Raw genomic sequence first — 14,384 nt, forward strand, 5'->3', positions numbered from 1 at the left:
GTGAAAAGTGTGAATCACAATTTCCCACACCAGTGATGTGTACGCGTGACAAGCGTAGAAGTCCAGCAACGTGTACGCATGGCCGACGCATACGCGTGACAGAGCGTCACGTGCTGCACTTATCAGAACTCACTGGGGGCAATTTCTGGGCTGATTTAAACCCAATTTCAAGCCCAAAAACGCATAGAGGTAGGGGTGTAGCTGAGACTCAACACACTTCACTTTCACTTTTAGTTTTAGTTTTTAGTTTTGAATTTTAGAAAAAAAAACATCACTTCTCCTAGGTTTTGGATTTCTTAGCTTTTTGCTTTGGATTGGATATTGAGAGAGCTGCTACTACCTTCGATTGAAGTCGTCATCTCTATAGTTTTTATTTTAATTACCATGTCTCCTATCTACTCCTTTTACATGTCTATAAAAATGGCATTCATGTTAATGGAGTAGAGCTCCCAACATGGCTTAGGAGTTGATTAATTGGAAACCTTTGAGTTGTAATACTCAAGTGTAATATGTAATTGAGAATTGTTGGCTAACTCAATTTTCACTAACTCTAGTCCTTCCAGGGAAGTGACTAGGACTTGTGAATTAGAGTTAGTGCTACCCACTTAACCTTCCCTTGTAACTGCAAGAGGATAACTGAGTGGAAGCAATAAACCTTTACTATTGCACTTGGGGAAAGACAACAAGGATAGAAATTCCAATTATCTCTCCTAACCAAGATCTCTTATTTCAAATACATAACATCTCTCGCTATTGTTCGCTGCTTTAATTTCTCGCTATTTATTTTGCTGTTCTCCACTTCAACTCTTTGGGAAACGACCTGGGAATTCAACTCCCAGTTATTTAATTTTAATTGTGACACAAATTAAATTGATAGTGGAAATTTCGTCGGTTAAGGCTATATTGACAACGCTGTTTTAATTAGAAATTCTTAACCGGCATTTTTCCATCCATCAGAGTTCAAGGATGAATTTAAGAACAAGCCACTATGACAAGGATCTCATCAAGTGTCCAACTTAAGGACAATAAATAAAAGTGTTAGGTGGGAGAAAACCCACCATGGTATGATCTTCCTTTTCTATAATTTATTTTATTTATTTGCTTATCTTCGTCTCATTACGTGTGTGTGCGTTAATTTTTAATTATGCATAGTTGTCTTTGTTCTGATATTTTCATGTTAAAAAAACAGGGTGCACCTCACGCGCGCATGGCTGACGCGTGCGCGTCATACTCAATGTTGCAGCTCTGGTACAAATACCAGAGACTTGTGCTGGAACTATGCGGGAGGGGTGCTAGGAGCACAACCCAACCCACGCGTATGTCTTGCTGACGCATATGCGTCATCTTACTTTTTGTCTTCCCACGCGTGCCCCTCACTGACGCGTATGCGTCATGTTACATTTTGGCCATCCACGCATAAGCGTGGCCGACACACACGCATCATCTCTTAATCTTGCCTCTGGTACAAAAACCAGAAAGTTGTGATGGAACTGTGCTGATTTTGTACGTCTAGTACGAAAAGTCGTCATGCACACACGTGACTGACGCTTACGCGTCACCTTCTCTTTTTTGCTTTTCACGCGTACGCATGACTGACGTGTACGCGTCTCCTACTCATTCTGCTATCCACGCGTGCGCGTGGATGACGCTTACGCGTTGGGTCTCTTCTCCCATTTCTTTCTCCTTTTTTCTCTCTCACTTCTCCCTTTCTACCTTTCTTCTTCTTCATTCGTTTCACTTCTCATCTTCATTCTCTTTTATTCTCTTTTGTTTATTGCATTTGCATACTTTCATTCCTTGCATTTTCACTTTGTTCATGTTCTTACTTTCTTTTCTAAGTTTACTATTTTTCTATTGGTGTTGACTTTTCTTACTCAACTGTTGACTATTTCTTGCATTGTTTTAGTGCTTCGTGACTTGTTTTTTATTGTTGGTTGATGATATTTATAGGTCAATGCTTAATCTTTTGTGATACTTGTATTCTTTGTGCATTGATATGAACTTATATTATCTCTCATGACCCACTTTTTCCTATTTGAACTTGATGCTTCCAAATGCTCTTCGTGCTATTTACTTATGCTTTGATTTTACTCTTGCATCAAGTGTTAGTCGATATGCCTTAGCTTATATTACTTTCTCACTTACATGTTGTAGCTACCATGTAGTTGAGAACCCCACTCTTATTTGGCATTAGCCCCACCTATATTATATTTGCTTTGATGTCTTTGTTAGTGGGCTTAATATTCTTCCTTTTTCTCTCCTTTCAGGTTGGCTGCCAAGAAGGGGAAGGAAAACCTCTAAATGGGGCGACAAACAAGTCCAATGCACAATCTTTTGAAGGAGCTCATCAGTTATAGCAACCCATCCACGTTGCACTTCTTTGCATGCACTGAGGACGGTGCAATATTTAAGTGTGGGGAGGTCGAGGATCGACTTCTGTGGGTAACTACCTTTTCCAACACCAATTCTTAATTTTCTTTGTTAGTTAGTTATTGCATTGCATGATAGATTGCACATGTAGTTAGTTTATTGCATTTAAGCACTACTTGGTTGAAGTGATGAATTCTTTTCCAAGAAAACTATTTTAGGGTATTTCACAAATTTAAATTAAAATTTTTTACCTTTCTTGAAGAAATTTATTTCGGAACATGGTTTTAAAGCTAGAACACACAAGTTTAGTGAGATTTTGAGCCTATTAATTGGTTGCATTTGATCAACTAATATTTTGTTTTGGTGTGTGTTATTTTCTCTAAGATTGTGATCTTTGTCTTGCTTGATTCTATATTTCCATTGTTTGATGTATGAATGCATTTATGTGATTGAGGCCTTTGTTTCACTAAACTCACATACCCATATGGCCTTAACCCTTCATCATCCTTTGCAAACCAATATTGAGCCTATTTTACCCCATTTGTTCTTTAGTTTATGATGACATGTCATCATGTCATATTTTTTTATGCTTTTTCATACAAGAAATTGATAATTAGTGCTTAAATATTGCATTCTTTTGTGCTTAAATGGTACATTACTTTGATCGTTTGATTTGATAAACTTTGTAGGAAATAAGAAGAAAAAGAAGCAAAAAAAGCACAAAATAAGCTAAAAAGGAGAAAAAAAAAAGAGTTTTGGAGCACACTTTGATGTCTTAGGCCACGCTTTTAAGAGCGTGGCCCATGACCATGAATGAAGGAAACAAATGCTAGCGCTCAATTACATGGAGCGCTATGTTTAAATTGTTAACTTTTTCGGGTTTTTTTTAGCCTTGTGACAGCATGACCATGCCTCCTTCAAAAGGCTATAACATGAGCTACAGATGTCCAATTGATGTGCTTTCAGTTGTATTGGAAAGCTGACATTTAGAGCTTTCCAACGATATATAGCAATCCATATTTGGCATGAAATTGAGGCACAAGTGAAAGAAATCTTTAAGGTCCAAAAATCAATAAAAAATGGGGCAGCCAAGGTTCGAAAGAGGAACCATTCGCACAAGGGGGCGCTACGTTGGTTCAATTCACTGAGCGCTACACAACAAGGCTTGGCATTAGAAAATTGGCCAAAGTGAAGCCAGCAAGGTTCGAAGAGGGAACCAAGGGAAGCTAAGTGTAGTGCTACGTTACTTCTTTTAACTTTTTCGTGATTTCAAGCTTGGGGAGGAAGCTTGTGCTAGCCATACACTAAGGAATGCTCAACCAAAGGACCAAGAGGCAGCGTTGGGTGAGTGAACGCTACGTTCACTAATGTAATGCTACAAGCCAAATTGCAAACACACAAGGAAGGCACACACACAAGGCATGTGGAGCGCTACGTTCACAATCCTAACTGAGCGCTCCACTGGAAGCATGCCCCCACCCATTTTTAAACAAATGCCTCCTGACCCAAGATTCACTCCAACAAAGGCACAAGAGATAGTGAGAATAGGAATTTCAAAGCCATCCGGATCCACTCTTCTTCAAATCCAAAGCAAGCAAAGCCCATTATCATCACTCAAAGGCACAAGAGATAGTGAGAATAGGAATTTCATTTAATTGTAATTTGTTTTTAATTTCAATTTCATTTTAATTTTGTAAAAGCCTATAAAAATTAAAAAGGCATCTGTTCCATTTTAGAAAGAAAGGTTGGCTCTGCTAGAGAGCATTAGGAGTAGGATAGAATAGAAAATCCTCTTTGAAACACTTTTAATCTTTCTGCACTGTTACATTCCAAGCATTGAATTCAATATTGGCTTATGCAAATTTCAATTTCCTTCTCTGCTACAATTTCCTTTTCTGCTATGATTCTCCTTTGCAATTCACTTTCTACAATTTTTCATTTGAGCTTATTGCTCCCAATTTACTTTCCTGCACTTTTGTTCCTCTGCACTTTACATTTGAGCTACTGTGATCTGAATTTAAATTTTCCTGCACTTTGAATTTCCTGTCACTTGTTCTCAAGATCTCTTTGATTTCTTGCTTCATTGCTTTCTTTAATTTCCAACACCCATCCCCACTTTACATTTGATGAAATTTACATTTCTTGTCATTTAAGTTTATGTCAATTTACATTTCTTGCTCTTTAAGATTCTACTCATTTACTTTCTGCAACTTTAACTTCACTGCTATTTACATTCTGTTGCTTCAATTTCACTCCAATTCACTTCAATGTTAGCTTGACTAGACTAATCACTCACTAAAGTTGCTTGATCCATGATGCATTCGCATATTTGCTATATTAGCTAGTCAGTTTAGTTAGTTTTAGCTTAGTTTCATTCATTATCTTTGAAATAAACAAGCATTTTTATGAGTTTCATTTCCATGCATAAAAATACCAAGGACCAGGTTAATTGTAGCCAAATTCATGCAAATGATTCAAGGAATGCATAAATGAATGAGTATGAATGAATCTCATGAAATTGATTGCATGGATTGGTGAGACTTTGAAGCAATTTCCCTTGTTAATGATAGGTGATGAAATAAGAAGGCATTGAAGCAAGAATGAAGCAAGCAAGTGGCTAACAACTCTTTCAAGAAGAGAAATGTGCACGTTGCTAACTTAGAATTTAAGTTGGCAACGCCATTGAAGCTTTACTTCAGGAAGAGCACAAATAACCTTGCAAGAAAGTGGTCTCCTGTGAGCACTATGCACGTTGCTAACTTGGAGCTACATTGGAGTGCTTGGCAACAATGCCAAGAAGCAAACTGAGCAAGGTTTGGCTAGGAAATGAAGGTTGCTACGTTGCCAACGCCAGCTCCTATAGGCGTGTTCCAAGGCAACATAGCAAGCAAAGCTTGGTGCCATAAGGAAGTCTCGAGCACGTTGTTGGCTTGGGAGAGCATGGACGTGTTCCAAGGCAACGCCAAGCTAGAAGGCAACCCTGGAGGGAAATCTCAAGACATCAAGCACGTTGCCAACGTTGGGTGCATATGCGTTTTTGATGAAAACGTGCCAGGAAGCAAACAAGCAAGGATCACTCACTCAAGCAAGTTGCCAACGCTGGATACATGGGCGTTCTTACTAGCAACGCCAAATAAACAATGCAACAATCCAAAACAACTCAAGGCAGCTTAGATGATGACTCTTCCACTCAAGCACGTTGCTAACGTTGGGATACAATGGCATGTTTGAGGATAACGCCAGCAGCCATGGACCTTCACTCATGCACATTGCCAACGCTAGTTTCTATAGGCGTGTTTAGGGGCAACGCAGCAAGCAACTTTGGGGAGCAAGTCCAAAGCTCGAGCACGTTGCCAGCCAAGAGATGCAGGGGCGTGTTTGATGGTAACGCAGGCAAGCAACGCCAAGCAAGAAAGCTTGCCTAGGAAAGGAAGCTAGCACGTTGCCAATGCCAGAGTCCAAAGGCGTGCTTGTGGACAACGCTGGCAAGCAACGCAGCAAGAAAGCAAGGCTTTGGAGAGGAGCTAGGGAAGCTCGAGCACGTTACCAATGCCAGTTTCCATTGGCGTGTTCCAAGGCAACGCCAAGTAAGGAGGCAGCCCAGGAGAGGTCATCGCGAGTACGTTGCCACAACTTCGAGAAAGGCTGCGTGTTCCTTGGCAATGCAAGCAAGGATGCTGGGCCAAGGAAGTGAACTTGGGAGTTGCCAACTCTAGAATTACTAGCGTGTCCACCAACAACGCCAAGAGCAAAAACTTTTGGCCCAGGGGAAGAAGCATGCACGTTGCCAAGGCCAAGTTCTATAGGCGTGTTTTGTGACAACGTAGCAAGCAATCTTGGAGAGCAATCCCCTCACTCGAGTACGTTGTCAACGCCAAATTCTATAGGCGTGTTCCAAGGCAATGTAGCAAACAAAGTTGAAGACTAGAAGGCAGCCCTGGAGGGAAGCATCGAGCACGTTGCCAGCATGCCAACAAGGGATGTGTTCATCAACAACGCCAGCTCCATGTCTCAGCCCTGGGGGGTTTGGCACGTTGCTAACTTGGAAGAAAGGGTGCGTGTTCAGCAACAACTCCAGCAAACTTGGCAGCCTGACCTTACCTTCTTTAAGGAAGCATAACTTGAGATAGGAAAATCCAATTGAGATGATCCCAAGTGCATTAGAAAGAAGACATTCTGACATTTCTAATGATGTATGATAGTCCATATTGAAGCAGAGGATTGAAACTCGAATTCTGGGCAACATTAGGCATGAAAAGTGGAGCCAAGAAGAAGAAAAGCCAAGTTGTTAGCAACAACTTGGGCTAACAACGCCCAGTACAAAGCTCCCAGCCCAGGAAACTCATGAGCACGTTGCCAACGTGCCTTTACACTGGCGTGTTTGCCAGTAACGCCCCCATTGGGCCAAGAGCATCATGAATGAGCTCCTCCTTCTCTGTTTAGCAACACTTCTTCCATTGACTTCTTCCATCGAGCCAAGAATTCAACAAAGATAAAGCCCACATTGCTAGCCCAATTGAAGATCTCTGAAGGAGTTTTAGGAGTAGTATAAATAGAGAAGAGTTTTGTACTTTTAAGGACTTTTACTTTTTTTTAGACTTTTACAGTGAGACACTATTATTCTAGCAATTTTCACTTTCTTTCACCGGCCTTCTATTTTATTTTTCTTGTAACTTTGAATTTGAGTTTTAGAACTTTTTCTTCTTCTTCTTCATTCTTCTCTACACTTAGTTTAATTTCCATCTTTGCAATTGTTGTTGAAATTTGAGCTATGATTCACTAAACCCTAATTTCATTAGGGAGAGGAGCTCTGTGTATTTGAATGAGTTGATAACTCTTCTTTTCCTTCTCAATTCAAGTGGTTCATCCAAGAGAAAACTCTTGTTCTTCAAAGATTCAATCACCATCAAGAGAGGGTTTGAATCTATATGAATTGAGTGATGAACTTGAAAAAGGAGTTACCTAATTCAGTTTAGAGTTCATCCTATCATAATTTCCTTGATTAATACACTTTGGGTTGGTATGTGAGATGTAACCACCCTTGGTTGAGATCCTGGAAATTGTGTGGCTTGAAGTATTAGTTAATGAGCTTCATCTCTTCTCATGAACAATTAGATCACGAGAGTGGCAATTGATTGTGTTGATGAGAAATTGAGTTACCAAGAGATTGGAATTCAATTACCTACAATCTGCCATGGATCTATACCCATGATTGAGAAGGAATTGATCAACATCAATTCATGAGAATTTGCATCTTTGATCCCTAATGATTTCTCCCATCATTAATTCTCATTTCTTTTGTTCTTTAGTTATCTTAAATACCCACTACCCAATTCCCTTCTACATTGTTGCAATGTATTATTCTGCCATTTACATTCTGCTCTAAATTTACTTGCAATTTAATTTCTGCACTTTATATCCATACATTTTACTTCGTTGCAATTTTTCTTCAATGTCATTTAAGTTTCTTGCAATCTAAGTTTTCGTCATTTACTTTTATTCTCCTTCCTCGTTGCAATTGTTTACATTCATTGTCATTTAATTTTTGCAATTACTTTCAAATGTTAAAATCTCATGAAATCAAAACCATGTTTGCTCAACTAAACTACCAATTAACTAAAGTTGCTTAATCTACCAATCTCCGTGGGATCGACCTCACTCCGGTGAGTTTTACTACTTGATACGATCCGGTATACTTGCTGGTTAAACGTGAATATCTAATTTTCGCGTATCAAGTTTTTGGCGCCGTTGCCGGGGATTGGCAAAGATTAACAATGATTAAGTGAATGGAAGTTTAGATTAAGCATTTTTCTTTTCTTTGTTATAGCCCACTGACTGTTTGATATTTTGTTTCGCTAACTTTAACTTCACTCTAGCAATAGAGTGTTTTATTTGTGTTGTTGGTTTGTGTGTGTTTGTGTATGTCAGAGGCAAGGAGATTTGATCTTGAAGACGAGAGAACCCTCCGAAGGTTAAGAAGAGAAGCAACAGGAAAAGGGATAATTGGTGAGGAGGATTCAGAAGGAGAAGACCAAGTCATGGAGGGCGATTCGCATAACCCTCCTGAGGGAGTTGCCAACAATAACGGCCCACCTCAAAGGAGAGTTCTAGCTTCTTACACTTTCCCAAATCCAAGACACTGTGGGAGCAGTATACTCACTCCCAATGTTCATGCAAACAACTTTGAATTGAAGCCTCAGCTCATCACTCTAGTGCGAAACAATTGTTCCTATGAAGGAGGTCCCCTTGAGGATCCAAATCAACACCTATCTGTCTTCTTGAGAATATGTGAAACTGTCAAGACAAATGGTGTGTATCCAGATATTTACAAGCTGCTGTTGTTCCCATTTTCTTTGAGGGACAAGGCATCTCAATGGCTAGAGACATTTCCCAAAGAAAGCATCAACACTTGGGATGATCTGGTGAATAAATTTCTATCTAAGTTCTATCCACCTCAGAGGATCATCAAGTTGAAGACGGAGGTGCAAACGTTCACTCAAATGGATGGGGAATTATTGTATGAGGCATAGGAAAGATACAAAGCTCTGATTAGGAAATGTCCACCTGAGATGTTCAGTGAATGGGATAAACTTCAGAATTTCTATGAGGGGTTGACTCTAAAATCTCAAGAGTCCTTGGATTATTCTGTAGGAGGCTCACTACAATTGATGAAGACAATCGAGGAAGCTCAGAATCTCATAGACATGGTAACAAATAACCAATACTTATATGCTCATCAAAGGCAACGCCAACCCATTCAAAAGAAGGGTGTGTTGGAACTAGAAGGAGTGGACACTATCTTGGCACAGAATAAGTTGATGCACCAATAAATCCAGCAACAAATAGAAATGATGGCTAAGAGAATAGATGGCCTCCAACTAGCTTCAGTGAGCACAACAAATCAACCTTCAATTGAATGGGGTCAAAATGAAGCGAGCAATGTTGAGCAGCAACAAGAACAGGTTCAATATATGTAAAATGCCTCAAATTCTTCTCAAAATGACTTCCATGGTGACAGATACAACTCATCCTGGAGGAATCACCCCAACCTGAGATGGGGTGATAATCAAAACCATTGGCAGAAGAACAACAACTCCAACCATTCCCGCAACACACACAGCCAAAATCATTCATCTAACAACACTAACCAATATAAAAAACCACAAAACACATATCAACCACCCCACAACAATTCACAAACTCATCAAAATAACTTTCCCGCACCAATATCCAACCCACAAAACTACCACACCAGCCCTTCAACCAATTTCCAGCAACAACAATCAACCCCCATCATACCACCAATTGACAATCATGAAAATAGGATTTCAAGTCTTGAGGCAGCCCTACAAATAATCGCTCAGTCCACTCAAACCTTGATCAAAGGGCAAGAGAGATATGAAGCTACCATGAAGAACTTTGAACGGCAAGTGGGACAATTAGCCAAACAAGCTGAACGGCCAACTAATGTTCTTCCAAGTGATACAATCCCCAATCCAAGGGAAGAATGCAAAGCTGTGCAGTTGAGAAGTGGCAAGATAGTTGGAAGAGAAGTCAACAAAGAAGCAACAGAGCATGAAGTGGAAGATACAATAGATAAGAAGGAGGATGAAAAGGCATAAACATCCAAAAAGAGCAAAGAAACTGAGGAGCCACTAAGCAAGTTACCAACCCAAAACAACAATGCCAATAACAAGGAAATTGTGAGGCCACAGCAAGAGGAAAGAAATGAAGGGGTAAAATCTTATGCACCCAAGCTCCCTTACCCAACAAGGTTACACAAAGGAATGAGAGACCAGCAATTCCCAAAATTCTTAGAGATCTTCAAGAAGCTTGAAATTAACATTCCATTGGCCGAAGCTTTGGAGTAAATGCCATTGTATGTAAAGTTTCTTAAAGAATTGATCACCAAGAAGAGAAGCTGGCAGGAGAAAGAAACCGTGCTCCTCACTCAAGAGTATAGTGCCATCATTCAAAAGGGACTGCCACCAAAACTCAAAGACCCAGGCAGCTTCCTTATACCATGCACAATTGGGAACATGGCCATTGATAAATCACATTGTGACCTGGGAGCAAGCATCAACTTAATGCCTCTTGCCATGATGAAGAAGCTGATGATAGAAGAGGTTAAACCTACAAGGATATCACCACAGCTGGCTGATAGATCTCTCAAAATACCAAATAGAGTAGTGGAGAATCTCTTGGTAAAAGTGGGAAATTTTATATTCCCAGCCGATTTTGTGGTCCTAGATATGGATGAAGAGGGGAGCAACTCAGTTACCCTTGGTAGACCCTTTTAGGCCACAGCCAGAACAATCATTGATGTGGAAAAGGGAGAGATGATTTTCAGAGTACATGATGAGCAAATGACCATAAATGTCTTCAAAGTAATGCAGTACCCCGCTGAAAAAGAAAGCTGCATGAGGGTTGATGTGGTGGATTTTTTGGTTGAAGAAGTATTTGAAACAAACCATCAAGTGAAACAGGAGGAAGTCCAGGACATCCAAGAACAAGAAGAGAACAAATTGGAAGCACCAGAGGAACCAAGTGCCAAGAAAGAAGAGGCACCACAACAAGAGTTGAAACCATTACCCCCTCATCTTAAATATGCATTCCTTGGTGAAGAGGACAGCTTCCCAGTGATCATCAACTCTACATTGAGTGTAGAGGAAGAAGAAAAACTCCTTGTGGTATTGAAAGCTCACAAAGATGCATTGGGATGGACCATTAATGACTTGAAGGGCATAAGCCCTGCCATATGTATGCACAAAATTCTCTTAGAGGAAAATTCTAAACTAGTGGTACAACCTCAGAGAAGATTGAACTCCACAATGAAGGAGGTGGTTCAAAAAGAAGTATTGAAGCTATGTAAAGCTGAGATCATTTACCCTATCTCTGACAGTCCATGGGTTAGCCCAGTTCAAGTAGTACCAAAGAAAGGTGGGATGACTGTCATTGTCAATGAGAAGAATGAGCTTATTCTAATAAGAACAGTGACTGGATGGAGAATGTACATTGACTATAGGAGGCTGAATGATGCCACACGAAAGGACCATTTCCCCCTCCCTTTCATTGACTAGATGCTAGAAAGGCTGGCTGGCCATGCTTATTACTGCTTCCTTGACGAATACTCTAGCTATAACCAAATAGTAGTTGACCCCATGGATCAAGAGAAGACCTCCTTTACCTGTCCTTTTGGAGTCTTTGCTTATAGGAGAATGCCATTCGGATTGTGTAATGCCCCAGCTACCTTTCAGAGATGCATGTTATCAATCTTCTCAGACATGGTAGAAAAATTCATTGAAGTTTTTATGGATGACTTTTCCATTTTTGGTGATTCTTTCAATGCTTGTTTGCACCATCTTACCCTAGTCTTGAAAAGGTGCCAAGAAACCAATTTGGTTTTAAACTGGGAGAAATGCCATTTTATGGTACCCGAAGGAATTGTTCTTGGTCACAAAATTTCAAGAAAGGGTATAGAGGTGGACAAGGCAAAAGTAGAAATTATAGAAAAGCTTCCACTGCCAATAAATGTAAAAGCTGTTAGAAGTTTCTTGGGCCATCCTGGGTTCTATAGACGGTTCATCAAAGATTTTTCTAAAATAGCAAAACCACTAAGCAACTTGCTTGTGGTCAGCAACCCTTTTTCCTTTGATGATGAATGTAAACAGGCCTTTGAGACTCTAAAAGCTAAGCTCACCACAACACCAATTATCACAACCCCAAGTTGAGGATTACCTTTTGAACTTATGTGTGATGCAAGTGACCTTGCAATTGGTGCTGTGCTGGGGCAGAGAAAGGAAAAGAAGCACCATGTCATCTACTATGCAAGCAAAGTATTGAACGAAGCTCAAAGAAATTATACCACAATAGATAAAGAGTTACTAGCTGTGGTGTATGCTTTTGATAAATTTAGGCAATATTTGATTGGTTCCAAAATTTTAGTTTACACTGATCATGCTGCTCTCAAGTATCTAATGTCAAAACAGGATGCCAAACCAAGGTTAATTAGATGGATATTGCTTCTACAAGAGTTTGACATTGAGATCAAGGACAGAAAGGGTAGTGAGAATCAAGTTGCCGACCATCTATCAAGGTTGCCACAAGAGACAAGCCAAGATACATCTCAACCAGTAAATGAGAACTTTCCAGATGAGTACCTCTTACAAATCCAACAAACCCCTTGGTTTGCAGACATGGCCAACTACAAAGCAGGAAGGAGTATTCCACAAGAGTACACAAGGCAACAAGTTAAGAAGCTGCTACATGAGGCTAAGTTATTCTTGTGGGATGAGCCCTTCCTATTCAAAAGATGCCCAGATAGAATGATTAGAAGATGTGTGCCGGAAATTGAAATGAAGGACATACTATGGCATTGCCACAATTCAAGCTATGGTGGCCATTTTGGAGCTAAAAGGATTGCTGCAAAGGTCCTCCAAAGTGGGTTCTATTGGCCTTCTATCTTCAAGGATGCTAGAGATTTTGTGAGTCACTGCAATGAATGCCAAAGAACAGGAGGCTTGACAAAGAAGAATGAGATGCCTCAAAAGTTCATTTTGGAAGTGGACCTCTTTGATTTATGGGGAATAGACTTCATGGGACCCTTCCTTCCATCCTACACATTCAAATACATCTTGGTGGCAATGGAGTATGTTTCAAAATGGGTAGAGGCAATAGCCACCACTACATGTGATGCTAATGTGGTATTGCAATTTCTAAGGAGAAACATCTTCACTAGGTTTGGGGTGCCAAAGGGACTTATAAGCGATGGAGGAAGCCACTTTTGCAACAAATAATTGAACTCTCTCCTCCATAAATATGGAGTAACCCACAAGGTAGCCACACCCTATCACCCACAGACAAATGGACAAGCTGAACTTGCAAATAGAGAGCTAAAGAGAATTTTGGAGAAAACTGTGGGAGAAACAAGAAAGGATTGGGCAAGGAAGCTGGATGATGCACTCTGAGCATATCGGACAGCATTCAAAACCCCCATAGGAAGATCTCCATTTCAGCTGGTATATGGGAAAGCATGCCATTTACCTGTAGAGCTAGAACACAAAGCTTTTTGGGCCATAAAACTTCTAAATCTTGATGCCCAAGCAGTAGGAGAGAAGAGACTGTTGCAACTCAATAAGTTAGAAGAATTCAGACTTGAAGCATATGAGAATGCCAGAATATACAAGGAAAAAGCAAAGAGGTGGCATGACAAGAAGATCACTCCAAGGACATTTGAACCAGGCCAAAAAGTGCTGCTCTTCAACTCTAGGCTAAAGATTTTTCCTGGAAAGCTTAAATCCAAATGGACTAGTCCATACACCATCGCAAGAGTTTCCCCTCGTGGCTATGTGGAATTACTTGATGAAGCATCAAAGGAGACATTCACAGTCAATGGTCACAGGGTAAAGCTTTATCTTGGTGACCCCTGGAGCAAGGAAGAAAGTGTGCACTTGTTAACATAAGCAAGGGAGCTGCAATGTCAAGCTAAGGACAATAAACAAGCGCTTTATGGGAGGCAACCCATGCACAGGAGTCTTTTATTTTCATGCTTTAGTGATCAATAATGAGAGGTTGCATCATATACATCTAAGAGAATAAAGATTGAACTAGCACATAGTGTATGCAAGGCACTAAGTTTGGTGTGGTCAATCTTGAAGCAAATGCAAAAGTTTTTTTTTACAACACTTAGTCACAAACTAAGTTTGGTGTCTATACATACACAAAAATGCTAGGTCATGGAGCAACAGTGTAGTTATTTCTTTTAGTGATATGAAAACAACCATTAGATTTAAAAAAATATTTTAAATATTCTTTTATTATGATCTCGTTGAATTTCTTTAGAATGAGTCCAAGCATTACAAGAAAATCTAAAGCCTTTGTATTCTTGCTGCAGGGAAGTGAAAGAAAGAAGTGATGGGAGAATCTTGAAGGGAGGATCACGGACACACACACAAGACACGAGAAGTCACATGTACCTTGGATTGTGTGCATTGAGGAAAACATCTTAGCATGCA

General features: G+C 40.0%; 1 protein-coding gene across 1 annotated transcript; it reads left to right on the forward strand.

Moving 5' to 3' along the window:
• On the forward strand, positions 10,242 to 10,670 carry LOC107611165. The gene has a single exon (XM_016313120.1). It carries the CDS (start codon positions 10,242 to 10,244, stop codon positions 10,668 to 10,670), a length of 429 nt encoding a protein of 142 aa, XP_016168606.1.

Source organism: Arachis ipaensis, chromosome B08 (genome assembly GCF_000816755.2).
Source record: "Arachis ipaensis cultivar K30076 chromosome B08, Araip1.1, whole genome shotgun sequence".
Lineage (NCBI taxonomy): Eukaryota > Viridiplantae > Streptophyta > Magnoliopsida > Fabales > Fabaceae > Arachis > Arachis ipaensis.